General features: G+C 36.1%; 1 protein-coding gene across 6 annotated transcripts in view; it reads right to left on the reverse strand.

Annotated features, from left to right (window-relative positions):
- adcy2a (adenylate cyclase 2a) overlaps positions 1-26,336 on the reverse strand; it is a 174,576-nt gene that overhangs the window by 21,306 nt on the left and 126,934 nt on the right. For all 6 annotated transcript variants that reach the window (XR_009266354.1, XM_058746794.1, XM_058746795.1 and 3 more), the window contains 9 exons: positions 14,317-14,466; positions 5,640-5,788; positions 4,804-4,915; positions 4,516-4,643; positions 2,901-3,059; positions 2,615-2,747; positions 2,232-2,408; positions 342-385; positions 6-86 (listed from right to left, as the gene is read on the reverse strand). Coding sequence is in view for 5 of the 6 variants with exons in the window: in XM_058746794.1 (XP_058602777.1) it covers positions 6-86; positions 342-385; positions 2,232-2,408; positions 2,615-2,747; positions 2,901-3,059; positions 4,516-4,643; positions 4,804-4,915; positions 5,640-5,788; positions 14,317-14,466 (1,133 nt within the window). In the remaining variant the exon portion in view is untranslated. The remainder of the gene's footprint in view (positions 1-5; positions 87-341; positions 386-2,231; positions 2,409-2,614; positions 2,748-2,900; positions 3,060-4,515; positions 4,644-4,803; positions 4,916-5,639; positions 5,789-14,316; positions 14,467-26,336) is intronic.

Consider the following 26,336-nt stretch of genomic DNA (forward strand, 5'->3'; position numbering starts at 1 on the left):
CCTACTTTTGAGAATTGATGCCATCAAAAGTTCGAATCATCCTCTCATTGAGTTCCTCCTCAAAACGCTTCTTCTGAGATTTTGTTCTGAGGAGGACACTGACTTATTAATGACTCTGTCTAGGTGGCTCTTAGGCATGCATTCAAAAACATAAAATATCTTTACTATTTCAATGAATTCTATACATATTAATTGTACTGTATGAATTTAAATACTACGTTTATTGCAAATAGGTCAAAACTAGGATTTAGAACAGATTAAATATGTCACCTAGCATAACTGCCCTTTAGTATAGGCTCAAAAAATGTTACTGTAGGAAAAAGATACAGAAGTTAAATCACCTCTCTGAACGCCTCTGAAAGTGGTACTGGCCCATGGGGACATCCTGTTAATAAGAAAAGAGGGTAACACTTTATAATAACTGCACACTATAAATCATTAGTTAAGCATTAGTAAATAGTCATTTCATCCTTTATGAAGCATTGTTCCAACATTAATATGCAATAGTAAGCAGTCTATAAATACAGCTATAAATGTTTTGTTTTTGAGCATATCTATAATGTTTAATAATTGTATTTTCATACTTTATTAATGATCAATTTATCATTTCTAAATTATTACGTTATTTACAAACCAGTTATTTAGTTGTCAGTGTTTCATAAGAGCATTTAGAAAGTGTAAGTACATGATTAATAAATTATTTAAATGTACATTTATAAATCTTATTATTTAGACACATGATAATAGTTGCTCAGTGTGTTAATAAATGCTTTATTAACACATATTCCTTCTGTAATTTATGATTAACTCAGGTAGTTATAAACCATTTAGTAGTTGCCAGCCATCTAGTTTTGTGAGCTCATCTAAAGTGAGGACTATTTATACCTTATAAAGCATTTATAAAGGAGATTTATAGGCTCAGTTATCTTCCAAACAGAAAAGTTAAACAAACACAACACAGAGGGATACAGAACACAGAAATATTTTTTCAAGATGCAAAAAATGAAACTGTACAACTATACACTTGATAAAAAATGAAAAATAAACTCATAGAAAATATAGTATATATTAGTATGATTATATATATAATTATAAAAAATAAAATAAAAATTCAAGTGTACAGTTTCATTTTTTTTGCATCTTGAAATAAATATTTCTGAGTTCTGTATCCCTCTGTGTTGTGTTTATTTTTTCTGTTATGAAGATAACGGAGACTTTAAATCTCCCTTGTAATAGATACGCGTATAAATCAAGAACAAGGCATTTATAGCTGTATTTATAAACTGCTTACTAATGCCTATTAATGTTGGGACAATGCTTTATAAAGGATGAACTGACTATTTACTAACGCTTACCTAATGACTCATAGTGTGCAGTTATTATAAAGTGTTACTGAAAAGAGTAGGTAGTGAGTAATTTTTGCAGTAGGGACATCTCAAACAAATAAAAGCCACAAGAACAAAAGCTGTTTTTATATGTTTTTGTAACATTAAAAAAATAATAATAATTATATTTATTTATATGATATTAACACATTGACATCTCAAACACATAAAAGCCACAAGAACAAAAGCTGTTTTTGTAAAAAAAAATAAAAAAACACATTTATATTTATTTATATGATATTAACATGTATTGACAGCTTTTACATGTACATGACATATGTCCAAAATTGTATTACACATACATGAACACATATTTGTATGATCTAGATATATGTGGTAATATATAAAATTACAATTTCTAATACTGTAGGTTTCATATATGTTTTTACGTCATGTGTCAATCTAGTTCAAATAAGGAAATGCAATATATGTACATATATTACATTTGTATATGGGACTGGTGGGTCTTGAACTGTAAATAGGATGAAAATAGGATGAATACAAACATTACAACTAACTATATAATTGTGCATGGTTATAATAATATTTGTATTTTTTTTTAACATCAAAAGCTGATTTACTTCAATATATTAATTTTACTAAGTGTTTACCAAGAATGAAACTTCTGCTGCTATTTATGAATTTTAAAAAGTGTCAATTGGTCATTTTTAATATATTTAAAAAATAATAATAATTTAAGGACATTTTTATTTACTTGTGTACATTAAGCAGTTTAACTTTAAAATCTCCACTCTAAAATCTAAATCCTGAAAAAAAAGAAGAAGAAAGAGAGGACAGTTGAGAACTGATATTGTAGAGTTCATAGTGTCTCATAGGTAAGCTCACAGCGGTGTTGATTTTTCCGTTCTCATTGGTCATGCTGTCTCTGTGGTGAAGGTTGGCAAAAGGCTTGGCTGCACCCCATGACTCCAGGTATCTGGTCATCCTCACTGAAGCTCTCATTTTAGCCCCATCCATGGTGTGTCTGGGTCTGTAGTGGTGCTGAGGGCTTTTTCTCTCTGCCTGAAAAAAAAAACAGACCACAGTCTAGACAAACTTCACTAAACCTACTCATCTGCATTTAGTAAGTACCTTGGATAGCTTAGCAACATGATACATATTGCCACAAGATTTTGTAACGACGGCAGCATTGGCAATAATAGCTAGGTTTTGAAAGAAAGCTTTAGACTTGAAGGAAACAAAAGTGACTGTTCATTTGTTCTTCATACCTTTGGGTTGATCACTAAGTAGGTTACAACTCCATGCTCTTTTAGATAAGGATCACGCTCCTGGCCATCTCCATCTTCAACCTTATATGCCCCATTCAAGTGTTCAAGAGTCACTGAGGTGATGTGGACTCGTCTATTCATCAAGAACTTGCAATTACTATAGTTTTTCTCACCAGATTGTCAACAATTTCACATCTTCTACAAACTGAAAATGCATATTATAATTATGAATAGCTTTAATTAAAAATTAAACAATCAATAAAATAAAAACCCCACAATGGCTTACCCGGGTACACCACCTGCTTCCATGTGATTGGCTAAAGTTACATCATGTGACCAGACATCATATTGCCATTTCTGGAGGCCAATCACACCACAGAGAACGTTTCCAGAGTGAACACCAACTCGCATGTTAATGTCCACTCCTGTGGCGTCTCGCACTTTCCTATACAGAAAAGGAAGAAGAAAATAACAACACACCCCATCACACACCAGAGCATCGATTTAACCTTATACCATAACATGATTAGAAACACATTGAGACAAGAGACATGGCTTTGACCTTTTAAAAGGCATGACCTTTTGAATGTAGTTTTTGTCACTCCAATTCACAAGATTGCAAGAGATGCATCACAAGTGGTGAGCATGACCCTGTTGAAAATTAATCATTTACTCATCCTGTTGTTCCAAATCTGTGACTTTCTTTCTTCCTTAGAGTATAAAATAAGATGCTTAACAGCATGTCCTAGCTACTCTTTTCCATACAGCGATCTGAGCAGGACCTTAGGATTTCAAGTTCCAAAACAGCACCATTGGACAACAAAAGTAGGCCCTGTGTTTCTTATGTTATATTACATGCCTTCTGAAGCCATACAATTCCATCATGTAGGGACAGACTAAAATTTACATTAACTTAAATATATTTCTTTAGCACATTCAAACCTGCAGTTTCGTTATCAGACACAAGTGATAACAGACCCTGATCAATATGATTTTGTAATTTATTCAAAAATGTTCTCAGCCGTTAGAACATTATTTAAAATTTCTTCTTTTGGTTTCTACACTATGGCTTAGAATAAGTACTCAAAACATACAATATAGCATTTTCATTTTACAACACTGTGATTCCAATGAGTTTAATTGCAATCCTTTAACAGGAATTCACAGCATATTTTCCAACACCACAATTTGCCAGCAACTACTAATAGAGATATTTCATTCTTCCAGGTTTCATTCTTCCAGGTTGCAGAATAGGTAGAGATAAGAGAAAGACAGCTCTCTCGTCTAGACTCAGCACCAGTCATTTTCCACAGTCTGACCTCTGAGGCCTCCGACTCATTATCAGGATGGCCAGGTATCATGTCCTTCACAGCAGCACTGGGCCGAGACCAATCAGCCCCTCTGCGCGGAGGATTATAGGACTGGAATAGAAGCTTTGCTGCTGGACTTACTCTGCCTAAATTCTATCATAGAAATAGAGCACATAGTTTGCTTAAATCCTGGTCTGTTTATTGTATAATAAAATGCTTTTAATTTGATGCAAATTGAAGTTACATGTAAATAGAAACAGAATGATGATTTAAATTATATATGTTCTAATCTCCTGTGGTAATGTGCAATAAAGCCAGATGTTCACAGCTTTGATCTTTAGAGACTAAGAGGTCTGCAGAATATATAATAATTATGAAACTAGGACAGATGTTTTCAAGCTAATAAGAGGCAAATAATCATTCAGCTAAGGTACAGATGTTTAGAATGGTGGTTCTCAATTGATTTTGCTGCAGAACCCAGATTGTAGACCTTAAGTACCAAAATTGTTGTATTTAGTAGTAGTAGTACAAGTTAGTATTAAAAACACCAGCTGAAAACCACTGATAGCAGACATGTGGGGCTGAACTTACTTAATAGCTTCGCACATGTCAAGACCCATCTTCACACAGTTTTTGGCATGATTTGGCAAGGACTCTGGGAGGCCAGATACACAGTAATAACAGTCCCCTAAAATTTTTATTCTCATACATTCATTTTCCTGAAACACACAGAAACAATCAAGAATGTCAACAGCCAGAAAAATGTTTGAAATGATCGGCAACATTTGGTTTGAGTTTTATAAAGTAATATATTTTACAAACCCAGAAGGTTTATCAATAAAGTGCATGTCAGTTACTGGACTAGGAGATCCATCTTACCTTGGCAATCTGGTCAAATTTGCCAAATAGCTCATTCAACATATGGACCAGCTCTCCAGGTGAGCAATCGCTGGCCAAGCGGGTAAATCCAACAATGTCAGCATACAAAATACTGTAAGAGAACATAAATTTGCATGGGTGACTCAGGATTGGAAAAAGACTTTAGATTAACTTTTTTATGCATCTGATGCTGTTTAATTTCTTTGGACTTATTGTATTTCCCATGCAGCAGAACAATAGAATAATGCCAATGGCAATGTTCCCCTCAGACCATAACAGAATGAACCACCACAAGAAAAGCACCCTCAGAATATTGTGTTTCTCAAGATCTCTGTGTGTCTGAATGTGTGACACTTCATGTGACATAATTATTTTGTATTCTTTTAAATCTTTGACCTTTTCATTTCTGTGCATTACAGACATAGAAAACATTTCCTGCTAATGCTGCTGTCTCCCAGGGAATTAAAGCTTAAGTAACAAGCAAAAATGTTGGCACTCCAAAATATTATGTTAAAAAAGAAAGTCCTTTAAAAACTGTGAGACATTGGAAATTCATGGAAGTCCACCGTTTGAAGAAAAAAAAATAACACGCTGGGCGACTAAATGTGTTTAGGTCACAAACAGTCCAAATGTGAGGAATACAACTCATCTGCTCATTGCTCTGCACAGCAAAATGGAAAGAGTCAAAAGTCAACATTTTTAACACCCCCCCCCCCCCCAATGTCCCAGTGTCCCAGTGTCCCAATGCTCCAATGCCCCAATGCCCCAATCTCCCCATCTCCCCCTGCCACACCTGTGGTGGAAATTCTTATTTTCTATTCATATTATCAACACACCTGACATTGGTGTGACGTTGTACATATAAATTATGGAAGTTGTTGGTGTTTTCCACCTGACCAAACTTTGGCCCCTGTAGTCTCTGTATGATTTCAGCTTTCATCACACGGGCAATGTGAGCAGGAAGCAGAGACAGCAACAGACGTTCCTGTAGCAAAAACACACCACAACAGGGAATGAGATAATTATATCTCACATACACACTTGTCTGGCTTGTCTCTTTGATATGTGCAGCAGAGATTTGAGTCTAATATAAAATCTAATATATATTGTTACCTAAAAGAACTGCACACACAGTCTTCTGAACAAAAAAAGTGCAAAGAAATAAGTGAAGAAACGCATCCACTGTATCATTTACATGCTCTGTTCCAAAACCTGGAGAGCATTCAAAGGCACCATACAGACATGTTCCCAATATGAAGGCTATTCTAAAGGGTATGTAACTTTATTATGACCCCTAAGAATGTTTTAGTCAATAGGCTTTGTAAATAAATAAATATATTAACCAATCAGCCAACTGTGAGGTTTCATAACAGTTATGATGAGGTAGGGTGAGCTACCTACACTGTAAAACATGATAACCTGCAATTGTTACCTTAAAAAGCATTTTTTTAAACCTGATTTATCCACTAAAAATGATGTTTGTTTGGTATAATTAGTTTGATTCAGGGATACTAAATAGTAAATTTGCCATTTTTAGGACTTTTAGGACATTTTAGGACTTTTGGAACTTGGATATTTATTTGGTGAATACAACAGCATTTATAATAAATGGGAAACTATAACTTTTGTAATGTCACATTAAAAATGAATATTAATCAAGACCAAATCTGCAGGTGGTTAATCCGCATTTAAGCATCACAGAAAATTCCTGCTGCACATTAGTTCTGCTATATTAGCCTTTCCTTACTGGAGGTCTTTAAGCAAATTATGCCTTAGCTCACATATTTCACAGGAGATATGAAAATCCATGAGTCAAAGGCTTCTGTAATGTGATATTCTTCTGGGATTGATATAATTGGGTTACGGTGGACTTTTGTGAAAAAGTAAAACTAAGATTACCGCATTCAATTTTAGATTTTATAAGATTTCCCCACTAGGCATAAAGTGTGAATGCGTTTAATTAGATCTAACAGGGATGGTCTGGAGGGTCAAAATGAAAGCTTATGATAGCTTGACTCTGTGTTACACGCAAGAGAAAGTTAATTGCCCAGTAGGTCTGGTACATTTCCCCTAATCAACCATAATCGACTTGAGCATCTACATAAAAGCCATATACATTCATTTACACTGTGACAAATGCATCATTATCCTTTTTTCCACTAATTAATGTGCTATACAATGAATGTAGTATCTATTACAATAACAACAACAGCAGAAAACTGTGCAGTGGTAGCTGAGACCACTGTGCTGTGGAAAGCACAATTCATCACCCGTAGCTTGAGAGGATATTCTTAAGAGGTTAATCCAGAAGAGAGCAGAGAGGCAATGTTTGACCTCTCGCAGAGCATATAGTCTGATGGAAGACAATATGCCAGCAGCGGCCTTCAGACTTCACAGAGACAGCAGTGGGCTTCAGTCACACCATCTGCCTTTGTCTAAACTGGGAGCTGAGAACCAGCATCACAGAAGCGTCCTGGTTTCCGCTCAAGTCAAGCCACCTTTATTTATATAACGCTTTTAACAATACAGATTGTATCAAAGCACTTGACAGTATCAAATTGGAGGATAGAGTTTCAGTAATTCAGATTAAACACTCAATTTTCAGTTAAAGGCATTTCATTATTGAATTCAGAGATGTCATTGTCTAGCTCAGTTTAGTTTAAATAGTATCTGTGCAATCAAATCAATGATAATCGCTAGAAATTAAGTGTCCCCAACTGAGCAAGCCAGAGGCGACAGCGGCAAGGAACCAAAACTCCCTCTGTGACAGAATGGAGAAAAAAACCTTGGGAGAAACCAGGCTCAGTTTCAATTAGCCCAATTCAATTAGCCCAATTACTAATACTCATTAGCAATTGGGTCGAGAATAGGAGACTGTAAAGTTTTACAGTATCTCAAAAGGGACCCACTGATAACTTCATGTCAAACTTATGGAAAAGTAATATGGCTGAGAGTCTAGGCAACAAATCAAATTCAATAACATTGTGTCCTTAATAGGCATGATATGATAAAATAACAACTTATAAAAGCTGTGTGAATCTAGATTTTTGTTCTAACCAGCTCCTGTTGCTCCAACTATTACAATTGACAAGAAGCAGAGCAGGTAACACGTATTAATAACTACTTGCTATGAACCATTAGTTAAACATTAGTAAATAGTCAATTCATCATTTATAAAGGATTGTCCCACATTAATAGACAGTGGTAAGCAGTATATAAATGCAGCTATAAATGCTTTGTCTTTGATTTATGAGTATATCTAGAACGTGTTTAATAATTGTATTTTCTTAATTTATTAATGATAAATTCACCATTTCTAAATTAAGCATTACAAACAAGTTATTTAGGCATGGTTCATAAGATCATTTAGAAAGTGTAAGTACATATTATATAGACATATAGTAATAATACGTGTTAATAAAAATGTTTTATTAACACGTATTCCTACTGTAATTAATGATTAATTCAGGTTGTTATAAAACATAGTAGTTGTCAGTTAACTATTTTTGTGAGCTCATCTAAATTGAGGACTATTTATGCCTTGTAAAAATTCCTTCTAAATAGAAAAAGGAAACAAACACAACAGAGTAATACAGAACATAGATACACACACACACACAGGTATATGTATATATATATATATATATATATATATATATATATATATATATATATATATATATATATATATATATATATATATATATATATATATATATATATATACCTGTGTGTGTGTGTGTGTGTGTGTGTATCTATGTTCTGTATTACTCTGTTGTGTTTGTTTCCTGTTGTGTGTATATATATATATATATATATATATATATATATATACACACATGCAGTATATGTATATATATATATATATATATATATATACACACACACATGTATATAGTCAAGTCACCTTTATTTAAATAGCGCTTTTAACAATACAGCTTGTGTCAAAGCAGCTTTACAGCATTAAATAGGAAAATAGTGTGTCAATAATCAAGTTTCAAGATTAATTTATTTATATAGCACCATTTACAAAGCAGCAGCTGACCAATGTGCTTTACAGCATCAAATAAAATAAGTAGTAAATAAACCAAAGTAAATTAAAAAAAAGCTAAAGACCAAATTACATCAATATTAAAAAATATATAACAAAATATAAGAAATAGAACCGGGAATTACCATCAAGTCGAAACCGGATATGAAACATCAATGTACATTGAAAGCAATGGAGAAGTAATGTGTTTTTAGTAGAGATTTAAAATCCTGTAAAGTAGGAGCAGATCTAACATGAACTGGTAAGCTATTCCATAGTTTGGGGCTTACAACAGCGAAGGCACGTTCCCTGCTTTTCTTTAGTTTAACTCTATAGGAACAGTGAGCAATCTAAGACTACCAGATCTAAGAGCTTGAGAAGGGTTATGCAAGGAAAGCAGTTCAGATAAATATGAGCTAAACTGTCTAAAGACTAAAAAAAAAAAAAAAACTCAACTGGATTTTAAACTCCACTTTAAACCGCACAGGCAGCCAATGCAGTGAAGCCAGGACAGGAGTGATATGGGTGAATTTACGTAGGCCCATTAAGAGTCTTGCTGAAGCATTTTGGACCAACTGGAGATGGGCCAGGGTAGTGGCATTCATTCCACAATACAGTGAATTACAGTAATCTAAATGTGATGATACAAAAACATTACTTTCTCAAAGTCTTGAAAGAGAGGAAAGGCTTGATTTTAGAGAGAAGACGGAGATGAAAGAAACAGGATTTAACCACAGAATTTACTTGACTATCAAGTGAGTAAAAGGTTTTGGCTTGGGATGTAACAAAGTGATTACTGAGATATTTTAAGGGAATGCCACTTGGGGGACCAAAAAGTATAATTTCAGTTTCATTAAGGTTGAGAAAATTTGAAGACATCCAGATTTTGATATCCTTCATACAAGCCAACAAAGTATCAAAGGTGTTGCTATCAGAGCGTTTAAGTAGCAAATAAATCTGGGCATCATCAGCATAACAGTGAAATGAGACACCATGCTTCCTAAAGATGGAGCCCAAAGGGAGCATATACAGAGAGAAAAGTGTTGGAGCAAGTATTGATCCCTGCGGGACCCCCCATGGGAGGTTAGCAGCTGATGACATGTGGGTGCCTATAGTCGAACTGAGATCCGCCGGTCCTTTAAATAGGAGCTAAACCAACTTAAAACAGTTCCTGTCAAGCCCACATAGGACTTGAGTCGGGCAATGAGAATATTATGATCGATCATTTCAAATGCAGCAGTAAGATCTAATAACCCTAATACAATACTATCTCCCTGGTCTGTTACCATATAGATATCATTCAACACCTTTAATAAAGTCGACTCAGTACTATGACATGTTCTGAATCCTGACTGAAATGTTTCCTAGGTTTTTTAACAAAAAAGAGTTTAATTGAAGTTGAACGACTTTTTCAAGAATCTTAGTGAGAAACGGCAGATTAGAGATAGGCCTATGATTAGCAGGATCCACAGGGTCAAGATTAGGCTTCTTGAGAGTTGGAACTACCAGTGCATGTTTGAGATCAACTGATAAGGTCCCCAAACTAAGTGATTTTTTGACAATAGCCAGGAGACTGGGACCCAAGGTCTCAAAGAGTTGTTTCAGAATACGAGAAGGAATGATATCAAATGAGCAAATGGTAGGTTTTAGTTGGGCAATAATTTCTTGTAGAACAGACAGTGAGGTGCGTTCAAAAGCACTCCATGTAGGAGCACACAAAGGAGGTTAGATAATGTCACAGTATGTTATCGCAGACTGTGGTCTCTGATTGGCAATCTTTTGGAGAAAATAGCTAAGAAAATTATCCTATGTTAAGGAAGAGGTGTCACGTGTCTGCCCTTCTAGTTTCCTGTTTGCCCTTATTTGGTTTCGGTCCGGTCATTGTCATTAGTTAATCATCGTTCATCGTCCCCACCTGATTTGTATTATCTTGTTTGCTCTTTTGTTCTCGTCCTGTTATAAGTCCTCAGTTTTCCCCTCGTCTTTGTCTCAGCTAAATGTTCAATAAATGGAAAAGTGTGTTGATGCTACTTCATTCTCCTGACCTTTGTTTACTTTGAACTACAACCACAAATCCGTAACAAGAGGATACAGTATGAGAATTTGCATGAGGATTGAGAATTGAGTCAATAATAGAAAAGAGAGTCTTAGGCTTATGACAATTTTGATTAATAATATCAGATAAATATTTTGTTTTAGCAGCCTTAGCTGCTTTTTGAAAATTAGCCAATGCAGTCTGCAATACTTCATAGTCAACTTGAAGTATGGACTTCTTCCGTTTTCGTTCAGCTTGTCTACAGTTTCGGCGAGAGAAAGTGTGTGGTCGTTTAACCAGGGTATAGGTTTGGCTTTAATTTGTTTGAGTTTCAAAGGGGCGACAGAATCTTAAAATACTAAAACAAGAGGAATTAAAAAGAGCAAGATGATCATCCATGTCTAAGTTAGTCAAGGGGTTCTCTAGCAGATCAACAGAATAACTTTTTGGTAACACTTTAGAATAGGGAACACTTATCAACTATTAACTATGACTTTTCCCTCAATAAATTCCTAATTTGCTGCTTATTAATAGTTAGTAAGGTAGTTGTTAAGTTTATTGGGTAGGATTAGGGATGTAGAATAAGGTCATGTACAATAAGGCATTAATATGTGCTTAATTACTACTAATATATGGCTAATATTCTATTAATATGCATGCTAATTAGAAACTAGTTAAGAGACCTTAAAATAAAGTGTTACCAACTTTTTCTGTATAATTGTGCAAAGTTATTGATAGTAATGGCATTAAATGGCACGATCTGACAGCACCATGAGGTTTATCAAACCAAGCATGCAGAATGCAGAACGACAATAATGCAGAAGGTCAATAGTAAACACTCAATATTTATTTAAAGGCAGTTCATCATTGAATTCAGTTATGTCATCGTCTAGCTCAGTTCAGTTTAAATAGTATCTGCAATCAAATCGAAGATATCACTGGAAATTAAGTGTCCCCAACTAAACAGGCCAGAGGTGGCAGCGGCAAGGAACCAAAACTCCATCGGTGACAGAATGGAGAAAAAACCTTGAGAGAAACCAGGCTCAGTCGGGGGGCAAAAAAATGAAACTGTACACTAGATATAAAATAAACAATAATGCCAAAATTGACATAAAATCTTAATGTGGCAAATTCCAAATAAATTCTACATTTCAAACTGAAGACTCAAAATGAGCTGAAATAGAAAAACAAATATGTTCTACAAATGATCAAGCAATATTTGAAATTTACATTTACAGCCATCTCATTTATACTGGTTACAGTGACTGAATTTGATTACTTGTACTTTCTTGAAATGTCATGAATGAATTTGCCAAATGCACCATCATAATTTCTTTGCCACCATTTATTCCACTCAATCACTGCAAGGCGTGTGTTCTGTCTTACTCTGTGTTGTGTTTGTTTACTTTTTCTGTTTAGAAGATAACCGAGCCTTTAAATCTCCTTTGTAAAAGCTTTTACGAGGCATAAGTAGTCCTCACTTTAGATGTGCTCACAAAAATAGTTAACCCCTTAACTGTCACCGTCCCACCTGTGGGACGCTTGGCACTCTTTTTTTCGTTGTCTTTTTTCACTATCAAATATTTGAGTAATCATCATAAATTATATATCATTTGAAATCTTAAAACCTCAAAATTCATCCTGTGAAAACCATTTTGAAATCGGACATTGTGTTACCATGGAAATTGTACTTTAAAATCTTTTGGCGGTCTCCTCCCCCTTAGTGGGCGGTGTCAAGTGTCATATTACACAATGTATTACGGTCTTTTAGAATCAAAACTTTTTTATAATCTTGACAAAATACATATCTGTATATTGTATGTCTGACTCTCAGGATTCCATATTTGGTGGTCTTTTTGTGATCAGAGTAATATTGACAGAGAAATTTAGACATTTGTGACAGAAAAATGCATCAAAAAAATTTAATGACGTTGGATGGCACCCGGTGGCTGTTTGTGGTATGACGCCCTAAATAAAATCTCAATAGAGCCTCAATTTTTCTCATATCAACTTCAAATTTGGAACATAACTTATTGAGACATAAGGCTTTAATTTTATGCCAATTTTAGAGTAAAACCTGTTAAGTAAAATATTTATTTTATATAAAATACAAAAAAATATATATTTTGTATTTTCTTTACAGTAAATTTAAACTTCTATAACTTTTTGTTACTTTCATATTTTAAAATAAATCCACTTTTGCAGTAATCTGCTGATTGTCTTCCTAAAAAAGAGTCCAACCTTATGTCTGTATTCCAAACCATTCATGAATTATAAGAGTTTAAGTTTGGATAGTGCACTTTTATGTATACTGTATGTTCAAAACTGACAACTACTAAATGTTTTATAACCACCTCAATTAATAATGAATAACAGTAAGAATATGTGTTAATAAAGCATTAATTAACACACTGAGTAACTAATAAGATGTATAAATGTACATTTAAATAATTTATTAATCATTTACTTACTCTTTCTAAATTATCTTATGAACCGCTGATGACAAATAAATAACTGGTTTGTAAATAATGTAATAATTAATTTAGAAAAGAAAGAGAAATTAGTAATTAATAAAGTATTAAAATACAATTATTAAACATGTAATAGATATGCTTATAAATCAAGAACAAAACATTTATACATTTATAAATTGACTATTTACTAATGTTTAACTAATGGTGCATAGCGTACAGTTATTATAAAGTGTTACCCAGAGCATTTTGCTGAGTATTCTGGAAATCAAATCGCCTTTCATGCACTGGCCTTCCATTGGTAGGCACTGCATAGTTGCATAAAGTTCAACTTTTGTTGCATCACCAGTGGCCGTTGTGACGCCAGAAACCAGTGATTGAAAATAAATGATTTGTTACTGCAAATCGCTGTCAGCTTCTGCAGTTCTATCTCAAACCGAACATTTGTGGCCTACATAACATTGCATCACACTTGTGGCACAGACATGGCAAAATTTACCTTTAAAAACTTCTTAACACGACCAACTATGAACTGTCAAAAAGAGGGAAAATCTATTATAACACTTGATTCACTTCACAAAAGAAGCCATATTAAAGAAGCTTCTGTACAATCAAATATACTATATTTTCAAATTCCTAAAGACATTTGCAAAAACATGAATGTAGATTAAATAAACTTGAAGTTTGTCTAATACATTTTAGGAGGTTGAGGAATTATTATTTTTTACACTAATCTAATCTAGTTTTGTCATTCTTTCAGCAAACTGGCACACACCACAAAAGCTTTCCAGTGTTCCAGGACTAGACCCAATTCACTCCTGAATTCACCAATGTTAAGTTACCCAGAGCATTAAGTGCTTTGCCAAAGGAAACATGGAATATCTCGGTTTTGGCAGGTCTTTCAACTCCAGCCACAGACTAGCTGAAAGATCATGACTTCAGAACTGATAGATAGTAAAGCAAGACTGATATATAACCTGTTGTCGCTTCTCAAACTCCAGTTTGATGGGTGATTTTATACAGTTGCAGGTGTCTTGATATGTCTGCTTTAGCGCCAGTTCCATCAGATGCTTATGGTATGCTCCTGCCAGGTTCCCACATATGAAAATTATGATATTTGCCAGGATCTAGAGAAATAAAACAAATAAAAGTGAACAATAAAGACTATGATATATAGGATAATACCATAAGAATTTACAAATCTGCACTGTTTTTGTGGCAAAGTTCTGACATCTACCAAGGGGAATTACTTAACAGGAAAGGTCAGATTTCCTTGCTTTCACTTTAGACATGTTTACATTAAATCCAATTAAAATTAATATAAATTATTATTTCTGAATTTGTTATGTTGATGATGTAATTTGTACTTTAAAAACATAATTAAAACACAATACAGATAAAATTTTGGACCTCACTGTACACAAATATATGTAAAAAAAAAAAAAAAAAGGTTTGAATCTTAGGCAATAAAAGCAATATATTTCTACAGTATTTCACAATAACCATGCCCTTTTGAACAGTGGAACAGGATTGTGCAAGAAATCAATTTCCAGCCAAAAATATTTCATTGACACCAGCTTAAGTATGGATCACGTATAATACAACAGTACAGCTCCTTCAGTTTTCCATTTCATTTCAAGCTCTTGGAGAATGATTTTTGACAAGAGCTCTGCAAACCCAATCAAATATTCAAGCAGGGAGGAGAATTTGGTTATTGTAGTCAGTATTAGCAGCAGAAAGTAGTACTTAAAGTTAGCTTTCACACCTCTTTTTTCTCACTTCTCTTTCATATTCCCCTCGTTCAATTACCAGCCCAGTGTTGCAAAGCCATGTCCCTGATTACTTCCTGTCTTTCAGCTAAGTCCTTCAGTTCCCCATCTTTTTAAAGCTCACTATTCAACATATTATTCAACATTCGGATGAGAACAGTGCATCAAAAGCTTGGCTGCATGAGATATTTTTTAACTGCTCTTGGACATCCATTTCATTTGGGTCACTGTGGAAAGAGTCTCAAACTCATCTTGGCTTGTCACACTTTGAACCATGAAAACTTCAAAAGACATCAGTCACTGACATGGATGGAATGAAAGTGAAGAGCCATTCACAATGACAGAAAGCACAACAGTAGCCTATGTTTTCATACACAGTAGACTAATGAGAACAGAATTTTTTTTTTTACTATTAAAATTTTACTTTTTTTCTCTGACTTTTGTAGGACTAGTTGAGGAAAAATATTTCATATTAGTATTTTAGACAACAAACACAATTACTTTTCAGATTTCATAAAAGACACCAAAACACACATAGGGGGGAAAAATTGAAAATTTTTATTCAAAATTTCAACTGTGGCTAACCATAGTAAGAAATGGTAAAAAAGTATTTGTGAGGAATTTTATCATAAAACATATTGACGTCCAGATGTTATCAGCAGGCATGTAAGAAGTAATAGCTATAGTAAACAAACACTGTTATAATTCATTTGTAATAGATGTACAACACTCATCAGCTGTCTGTGAATACATCATGGTCCATTGCTATTAGCGAGGTGGTAAAGCTTCTTATTCTTCTGACACGAGTGGGGTTATATACAGACAAGTTTCTGCTTTCTGACTGATGGATTAAGAATTCACCTATTTGTATGAACGGATATCAATGTGGATTAAAATGTAAAGGTTCAACTGCATTAAAAAAAAAAAAAGAGCGAGTGTTTGTAATTAATCAATTATTAACACAACAAACTGCAAGTACAACTTTTGGTCACACTTTATATTAGGTGGCCTTAACTACTATGTACTTACATCAAAAAATAAGTACAATGTACTTATTGTGTTCATACTGTATTGCAAAACACTTCTGCTGCTATTGAGGTGGAATATGGGTAAGGTTAGGGACAGGTTTGGTGGTATGGGTAGGTTTAAGGGTGGGTTAAGGTTACAGAAATTAATTACAGATGTAATTACATATAGGTATTTTTAAAAATATAAGTACAATGTAAAAACATGTATGTACACAATAAGTGCATTGTACCAAATGATTAATTCAAATGTAAGTACATAGTAGTTAAGGCCACCTAATATAAAGTGGGACCCAACGTTTAATGCTTAAAACCTTATTATAAAGGTTTAACATTGCACTGGGATGATCATACTATTTAAATATATATATATATATATATATATATATATATATATATATATTGGTTATCACAAATCTCACAAATTCACTTTATGTAGCAACAAAACAAAACAAAAAACAAAACAAAACAAAGGAACAAACAAACAAAAACTGTACATTTCCTTACAATAATCATAATTTTATGTTCAAGACTAGGTTAATAATAAATCTAATCTGTTAAACACTATCAGGCAAATTTGTCATTGTATATTTTCGCATTAAAAAAAAATAAAACTACAAGAAATGAATGAATAGCCATAGCAACAAAGGATTTGCAGGAAAATGGAAGAAAGGAAAACAGATAAAGGATATACAAATTAAAAGTCTATAAAAATGAAAGAAAAACAGACAGCATGTGATTAAAAAGAGATCATGCAGTAACACTTTTGTTTCCATCAACAGGCAACCAGGTGAGACACAGGGCCCACAACCCATCGAAAATATGCAAAATTGCTCAAAAAGTTGCCCAGTGTATCAGCCTAACAGTATGCTTTCACAGTAAATCAAGTTTTGATTTCCTCAAAATATGACCCCTTTGAGATAAGAAAGAAATAATAAACTGATGTATTGTAAGTGCTGAGACCAACTCAGTGGTAATAATCCAAGAGAGAGAGAGAGAGAGTTCATGCATCTACCTGTTTGTTAGTGAAATGCTATAATCAGATTATCCTAGCCAGCATGTGGGAAAATGCTTAGAGTGGATTTTGAAACTCATTAAAAAGACTAATTTAGAAGCAGCTGCTACTAAAGGTCATGACTATTGAATTTTTAAGACCTCACAGATGATATACACACATGATATACAGTAGTACTGTTGTAAAATGATACTGTATGTGAATAGTGCTTTAGATGTAGACAAACAGAAAAAGTATTCGTTTTGCAAGATGATTATGCCTTTCTAGGTCGCAAATAAATTCATGAAAAGCTCCTGGATCTGACCCCTAACACAAGCAGGTAAAAGGACTGTTGCTTTCTAAAGCTTTCCTACTACCTTTTAAAAGAAATCAATGAACAACTCTTAGGTCATACCTCAATTTTCACAGCACACTAAAGCTGTGGCTTACAATCTTTTCTTTTGGAATCTAGTCACACACATACAGATTGTGCTTAATCCTGAAAAGCACATAGATTTCTGCCTGAGGCTCATTAAGCACCTGTGCTTGCTGCCTTCCACGGATGTTTACACAGACACACACAATTTCAAGAAATGTTAAAATCTGAAAGACCACAAACTTATAGAAGGGAAGAGAGAATTACAGAAGGGAAGAGAGGCCACAGACATGCTGCATGCCTCCAGATGAAAGAAGCAAACATTCATAAATGGTTGGTCTTGTTTTATCCTGTATTAAAGACGATGTGGCCTACAGAAAAATTTAATTGCTTGGATGTTGCACTTTCAAAGCTCAATGTAAGTCTCCTATATGATATTAAAAAGTTGTAAAATGTGAATGTGCATTAGATGCACATAAACACAATGTATTTCATTGTCATTCACTTCACATGGTTTTGCAAGATGTTATAAATAGGGATTGCCCTTAAAATCAGGAGTAGCTCCTTAAGCTGACCCATAACACATGCATGTAAAAGGCACTGTTAATTCCTAAAGCTTTCCTACCTTATACAAAATGTATGAACAATGTCTTACAATCTTTTCTTTTGGAATCTATAGAAGAATCTGTTTTGAGATGTTTGAGTTCTCAGACCTTTGACGTCTAATTAAATATTTTTGCAGATCTAAGAAAAAAAAAAAACAGAGACAGCAGGCACTGCGTTTGGACTCGTTTTAATCTCAAAATAAACATTTCAGAATCCCATTTGTGATTTTGGTTTGGTAATCTGGAGAAGCACAGACTGCAGTATTCTGTGGCCCAGCTTCGTGTTGAATAATCTGGACAAGCGGAACTTGATAGAAGCAAAGTTTAATGACTTCTACAAGGAGGTCAGAGTATGTGTACACTTCCCATGCGGGAGTGTGGCACTCTGAAGAGCGCATTAGCATTAAATCATGTTATTTGCATATTACCCACTGGGCTCGGAGAGGGGATGTATTTCTTTTCCAGCTGGCTTTGGCTGTGTGAGAAGCAAATGTATTTAAAATAGATATATGGATGTAAGGAGGAATGGATGGATGGATGGACAGATGCATGTACACCTTCCTGGACTCACTGTTTATACAGTATGAAGGTATTTACAGGTATAATGATATTATATATTTATCTGGATAGACACTAAAATATACAATACAATGCATAATTATATACAACAATTAAACCAGATCCTAGATTAAAAAGTACGTTCATTCCTACTTGGTTAATCCTTATTGTGTGGGGTGGTGAACATCTGTCAACTGCTGCCACGTAAACCAATTACCAGCAATCTGTTGCATCGGTGGCCAAGATTCTAATTAGTATTTGTGAGCATTGCATTAGCATAATGTAGTGACTTCTGCCTGAAGTAGTAATGATTGTATGTTTATATCAAGGTAGAGTGTAAAGGTGAGAAGGAATGAGACAGTCAGGATATAGTACTAGCTGGTGTGCTATTTATAGCATGGTAAAACACTGTTTTCAAATTCATAATATGGCAGGCTGATTGAATAGCCTCTCAAAGGCGGCTGTGAAAATAAATCCGCATTATCCTTTTTATCTTTCAATCAAAAATTTCACAAAATTCCAACCTATCATTGAAGTAAAACAATTGAAAGTGGGGGGGAAATCTCACTGTGAAATAAATGCTTCCTCTAGTTCATGTTGGCCACAATTATTGGCACCCAATTATTGCAACGTCATTTTCCCAGGGTAACAGCTCTGAGTTTTCTCCAATAATGCCTAAAGAGTTTGGAGAACACCTGATAAGAGATCAGAGACCATTTTCTTCATACAGAATCTCTCCAGATCCTTCTGATTCACAGCTCCATGTTAGTACTTCTCTTCAGTTCACCACACTCATTTTCTGTAGGGTTCAGGTCAGAGGACAGGGAAAGCCATGGTAAAAGATTCGTTTTGTGCTCAGTGACCCATTTTTGTGTTTATTTTGATGTTTGTTTTGGATTGTTGTCCTTTTTATCTGTTGGTGTTTGAAAGAATCCATGATGCCATGCATTGAACAAGATTTTCAGGACCTCTGGCAGAAAAACAGGCCCACAACATTAAAGATCCAGCAGTATATTTAACCGTGGACATGGGGTCCTTTTTTTTTTATCCCTGTTTGTACTAAACTCATCTGGTGGGTTTGCTGCCAAAAAGCTATTTTTTCAGTTTCATCTGACCATAGAAGCCAGTGCCATTTGAAATTCCAGTTGTGTCTGACAACTGAATTTGCTGGAGTTTGTTTTTGGATGAATGAGGAGAATTTTCCTTGAAACCCTCCCGAACAACATGTGGTGATGTAGGGGATGTTTGATATATATATTTTTTTTTTAGGTTTCTGACCCCAAGACTCAACTAATCTCTACAATTCTCCAGCTGTGATCCTTGGAGAGTCTTTGGCCACTCAAACTCTCCTCCTCACCATGTATTAGGACGATATAGACACACGTCATCTTCCAGGAAGATTTTTAACATCTTTAGTTGATTGGAACCTCTTAATTATTACCCTGATGGTGGAAATGGGGATTTTCAATGCTTTAACTCTTTTCTTACAGCCACGTTCTATTTTGTGATGCTCAACAATCTTGTTCTGCACATCAGAACTATATTCTTAGCTTTTACTCCTTGTGATGTATGATTAAGGGAATTTGGCCTTTGTATTCCTCATATTTATAATCCTGTGGAACAGGAAGTCATGGCTGGACAATTTCATGCTCCTAGTCACCCTGGTGTGCTAAAAAATGTAAATATGAATGGGAATATACTTCAGAGATATTTTACTCATAAGAATTTCTAGGGGTGCCAATAATTGTGGCCAACATTCATTGGAGAAAAACATTTATTTCATCATGAGATTTTCTCTCCACTTTCAATTGTTTTACTTCAATGATAGGCTAGAATTGTGTGAATTTTTTGAGTGAAAGATCAAAAGGATAAACAATACAGATTTATTTTCACAGCCACCTTTGCTCATATTTATCAAGGGTGCCAATATTAGTGGAGGGCACTGTATATACAGTGAGGAAAATAAGTATTTGAACACCCTGCTATTTTGCAAGTTCTCCCACTTAGAAATCATGGAGGGGTCTGAAATTGTCATCGTAGGTGCATGTCCACTGTGAGAGATCCAGAAAAAATCCAGAAATCACAATGTATGATTTTTTAACCATTTATTTGTATGATACAGCTGCAAATAAGTATTTGAACACCTGAGAAAATCAATGTTAATATTTGGAACAGTAGCCTTTGTTTGCAATTACAGAGGTCAAACGTTTCCTGTAGTTTTTCACCAGGTTTGCATACACTGCAGGAGGGATTTTGGCCCACTCCTCCACACAGATCTTCTCTAGATCAGTCAGGTTTCTGGCCTGTCGCTGAGAAACACGGAGTTTGAGCTCCCTCCAAAGATTCTCTATTGGGTTTAGGTCTGGAGACTGGCTAGGCCACGCCAGAACCTTGATATGCTTCTTACAGAGCCACTCCTTGGTTATCCTGGCTGTGTGCTTGGTCATTGTCATGTTGGAAGACCCAGCCTCGACCCATCTTCAATGCTCTAACTGAGGGAAGGAGGTTGTTCCCAAAATCTCGCAACACATGGCCCCGGTCATCCTCTCCTTAATACAGTGCAGTCGCCCTGTCCCATGTGCAGAAAAACACCCCAAAGCATGATGCTACCACCCCATGCTTCACAGTAGGGATGGTGTTCTTGGGATGGTACTCATCATTCTTCTTCCTCCAATCACGTTTAGTGGAATTATGACCAAAAAGTTCTATTTTGGTCTCATCTGACCACATGACTTTCTCCCATGACTCCTCTGGATCATCCAAATGGTCATTGGCAAACTTAAGTCGGGCCTGGACATGTGCTGGTTTAAGCAGGGGAACCTTCCGTGCCATGCATGATTTCAAACCATGACGTCTTAGTGTATTACCAACAGTAACCTTGGAAACGGTGGTCCCAGCTCTTTTCAGGACATTGACCAGCTCCTCCCGTGTAGTTCTGGGCTGATTTCTCACCTTTCTTAGGATCATTGAGACCCCACGAGGTGAGATCATGCATGGAGCCCCAGTCCGAGGGAGATTGACAGTCATGTTTAGCTTCTTCCATTTTCTAATGATTGCTCCAACAGTGGACCTTTTTTCACCAAGCTGCTTGACAATTTCCCCGTAGCCCTTTCCAGCCTTGTGGAGGTGTACAATTTTGTCTCTAGTGTCTTTGGACAGCTCTTTGGTCTTGGCCATGTTAGTAGTTGGATTCTTACTGAATGTATGGGGTGGACAGGTGTCTTTATGCAGCTAACGACCTCAAACGGATGTATCTAATTTAGGATAATAAATGGAGTGGAGGTGGACATTTTAAAGGCAGACTAACAGGTCTTTGAGGGTCAGAATTCTAGCTGATAGACAGGTGTTCAAATACTTATTTGCAGCTGTATCATACAAATAAATAGTTAAAAAATCATACATTGTGATTTCTGGATTTTTTTTTTTTAGATTATGTCTCTCACAGTGGACATGCACCTACGATGACAATTTCAGACCCCTCCATGATTTCTAAGTGGGAGAACTTGCAAAATAGCAGGGTGTTCAAATACTTATTTTCCTCACTGTATATTTATACTTTCTCTTGAGATGTATATATATATATATATATATATACACACATACATACATACATACATACAACATGGTTCCTGACACAACACATACCTCTCCACATGTCATCTTTCGACGTAACCTATGCTCACTCTCAGTCTCGTGGCTATCTGCTATGGCTTCATCTTTGCTTTCTCCCCCTAAACAGTTAGCATCTCTTAATGCTAACAGTGCTACTGATCCTTTCTGCTCCACTCTTACATCTTGTTTAGACACTGTACTGTCCTCCAATTGGTGTTCTTAACCAAGATTAGACAGCCAGCCAAACTCCCTTCATGAATAACATGAGAGTCAGGATATAGCTTTTTAGCTCTGTTTAATAGAGACTGCATGTAGACATGAACAAAGGAGTGAAACTGAAGATAAACAGAAAAAAATACACTAAGATGAAATTGTAGCTTGTACAATAATAACAGAACTTAATTCCAACTAAATAGATTATCTGTGTAAACGACCAGTCATGAATTAAACACAAAGATTTTATGATTTTAAATCAACATGAATTTGCCACAAATCTATTGTTAGAAATACTGTAACATAGAAAATATAAATCACTTACAGGCAGTTCTTGCTAATGAGAATTCAGAACGCAACAAGGATTATTGCAGCTGGAATGATCTTCACCATGCACTTAAAATTCTAAATTAACTTCCTGGTTCAGGCTGCAATACTATAATTGACCGCTAGAGGTCCTAATTACTCTTAAAAGATAATACCCAAAGGGCAGAACACTCCCCGCTTGGTGTTTATGACACCACTGTCCATATTGCTACAATTTAGCATAAACCTTTAATCCGTTGAGGGTAAAAGTAGAATGACCTCTGTTATAGGGCTTGTAAAGGTCTTTGGAGTACCTTGCGCAGTGGTCCTTAGATTAATTGTTCGTACTTTTCCATCTTGGCTATGAACAGCAGAAGTGACCTCTGCCATTGGCCACGCATTACGAGCAGCTTGGTTATCCTTCAATAAGACAATGTCGCCTTCTTGCAAATTGCGACACATTTCATTCCACTTCCTCCGACTCTGGAGGGTTGGTAGGTAAACCTTTTTCATCTGAGCCAGAACTCATTGGCAAGGGCCTGTACTTGTCTCCACTGATTAAGAAGAAGGTCCCTGTCACTAAACTCGCCTGGTGGAGATGGGACTGCCCCTTTCTGAGTAAGCAGCATTGCTGGAGTCAAGATAAATGGAGACTGTAGGTCGGTTGATACAGGAATGAGAGGTCTAGCGTTAATGATGGCTGAAACTTCGGCCATAAGTGTGCACAAGACATCATGGGAGAAAGGAGCATGCTCTCTTAGTAAGATGCAATCCAGAATTCTGCGGGCCACTCCAATCATACGTTCCCAAGAACCTCCTCTGTGCGAAGAATGAGGAGGATTGAACTCCCAGGAACAGTTCTGCTCACTCAAATATCTGAGAATTTTTTCTTCCTGTTGCAACTTGCTCAGCCCTAGCTCTTTGCTTGCTCCCACACAGTTCATGCCACAATCGGACCTTAGCTGCTTTGCGGGTCCTCGTATGGCAAAGAATCGTCTCATTGCGTTGATGCAGCTAGAAGCATCCATTGATTCGATGACCTCAATGTGCTCATGACCTCTTACACTCATGCAAGTGAATAATATAGCCCAACACTTACTCTCTGCATGTCCACCTCTAGTGCGCCTCACTCTGACCATCTAAGGTCCAAAAACGTCCAGTCCCTGTAAATGGGGGATCTATGGTTAGGTGGTATGTCTGCCATAACTTGTTCCTCCATTTTTCTGCGGAGCTTATGACAGGTGACACAATGGTGTAAGACTGAACTAATCAGCCTTTTCCCTCCTATAATCCAGAACCCAGCCATTCTCAAGGCTCCCTTGGTAAAATGACGCCCTTTATGTTCTACTTTCTCATGGTAGTGACGCACTAACAGAATGGAGACATGGTTGTGCTTGTGTAGAATCAAGGGGTTATTTTCTTTGGACCTTAATGGAGAGTTTTCTAATCTTCCTCCAATTTGGATCAGACCTTCGTTGAGAATGTGATTAAGTTTTAAGAGAGGGCTATTTTTTGAAAGGGCTTTCCCTTCAGAAAGGGCTGCGTATTCCATAGGAAAGCTCTCCTGTTGAGCTGCTTTCAAAATTGCATTCCAGGCTAGTGAACGCTCTTGTGGGGTTCGAGGTTTACTGCATTGATGCCACCCTACGTGCTCTCCACAACTATTCTTGGATTTGATTGTCTGAGCAATGTGGATCAAAAGGGCAATAGCTCTTTCAAGAGTTTTCCACGTAGAGAATCTCTTGAATCTTTCTGTCCCTAAACCATTAAGTCCAATTTGAGTGTAAGGATGTCATGCCTTACCTCGATGTTGTGTTCTGGACAGACAAGTTCATAGGATTCCTGCTCTTCCTGCAAGAATGTGTAAGATTTGGAAAGGAACGGTGGTCCTGAGCCATGCCAAATCACACATAAAAACGCTTTGTCTCATTGTGTATGTACCCTAAGACTACTTTTCTATCGCAGTAGAATCTTATGGCATCCAGTCTAAGATCTATCTCATGACGAATCAGGTCAGCATTTTCAACCGCCAATGCTGAGGTAAGCCACTGCACTGATTGCTTTAGTGGAGGCGTTGTAAAAGACACATAACTCTACAAGCTTGGCCTCTGAGAGGGAAAACTAAATATAAGTTCGAGGAATATGCAGTTGCTTTAGGTCCTGCAGAGAGTCTCGCCATGTTTCCCATTCTTTCCTTCTTTCTTCAGGAAATAAAGCATCCCAGTCTGAGGTGTAGATCAAGAGCTCCGAAAGTAGGGCTTGGCCTTGTATGGTGACTGGAGAGACCATGCCAAGTGGATAAAAGATGCTGTTCACAGTGGACAGCACGCCACGTTTTTTGAATGGTTTATTGACTGATGACACCTCATAGGTGAAAGTGTCGCCTGTTATTTCCCAACACAACCCAAGTCCTTTACAGTCTTAGCATGTTCCTCTTGAGGAAAGGCTTGTAAAACAACTGAGCTGTTTGAAGCAATCTTATGCAAACGAAGGTTCGACTCAGCTAAGGATGCTCGTGTTCTTTGGAGGAGACTGGATTGCCTGATCGTCAGTAGGTAGGGACACAAGTCCGTCATCCACGTAGAAGTGTCTTTCCATGAACCGTCTAGTATCTTAGCCATGTACTTTTTCACCCTTGCTAGCGGCTTGCCTTAGCCCATAAATGGCAACTGCCAAACACATGTACCTTCATGCGGTATTCTATGACAGTGGTTCTCAAACTTTTAAGCCAGCGACCCCTAATGTAAGATCGACAAGAACTCGCGACCCCCACTGCCAAAGCATACACAAACAATAAGCATAACTTCTTTTAAGCTATTCACAATATTTTAACTATATTTACTATACATCAAAATCATTTCAATGGGATGGGTGTACTTGTTTTTGGCAGCCCAAAAGTTTCATTCGTGGCCCGATGGTGGATACAGCTACTCGCAGATCATCTTCAACATCAAGACGTGATCAGTATTTATTTTTTATGTATGTAACAGCAGAAAAAGACTGCTCGCACAAATACGTAGATCCAAATAGAAGCAGTACATCCATTGCCACACGGGATAACTCCGTATTCGTTTGCTACTGCAATCCAAAATTCAGGCAGTGTGGAAATGGAAAATAAAGTTTTTAATGTTCGATCACTGGACAGCTCCAGCAAAGCATCTTCCAGATTTGTGAGGAGGTGAGTCCTAGATTCAGAAAATGGTTGCCGTATCCAGTCATACAGTTCTGGTTGCAGATACTTCTTGAATTGTTCCAAAAGGCTGCGGAGATGACCAGTGATGTGTTCTTTCAGGCTGCTGAGTATAGTTAACTCTCAGCACATAGAATCTTTTTCATCTAGATATCACACTATAGAGACTGTGTCTGTTCCCCGAACTAGAAAATACAGAAAACATCCAAACCAAAGTAATAGTAACAATTTAATTGATGTTCAACAAATAAAAAAACGATATAATACAGATAAACACATGATAAAGCTTGGCTTATTGAATATTAGATCCCTTTCTTCAAAAGCACTTTTTGTAAATGATATGTTCACT

This window comes from Onychostoma macrolepis, chromosome 16 (assembly GCF_012432095.1).
Source record: "Onychostoma macrolepis isolate SWU-2019 chromosome 16, ASM1243209v1, whole genome shotgun sequence".
Classification (NCBI taxonomy): Eukaryota; Metazoa; Chordata; class Actinopteri; order Cypriniformes; family Cyprinidae; genus Onychostoma; species Onychostoma macrolepis.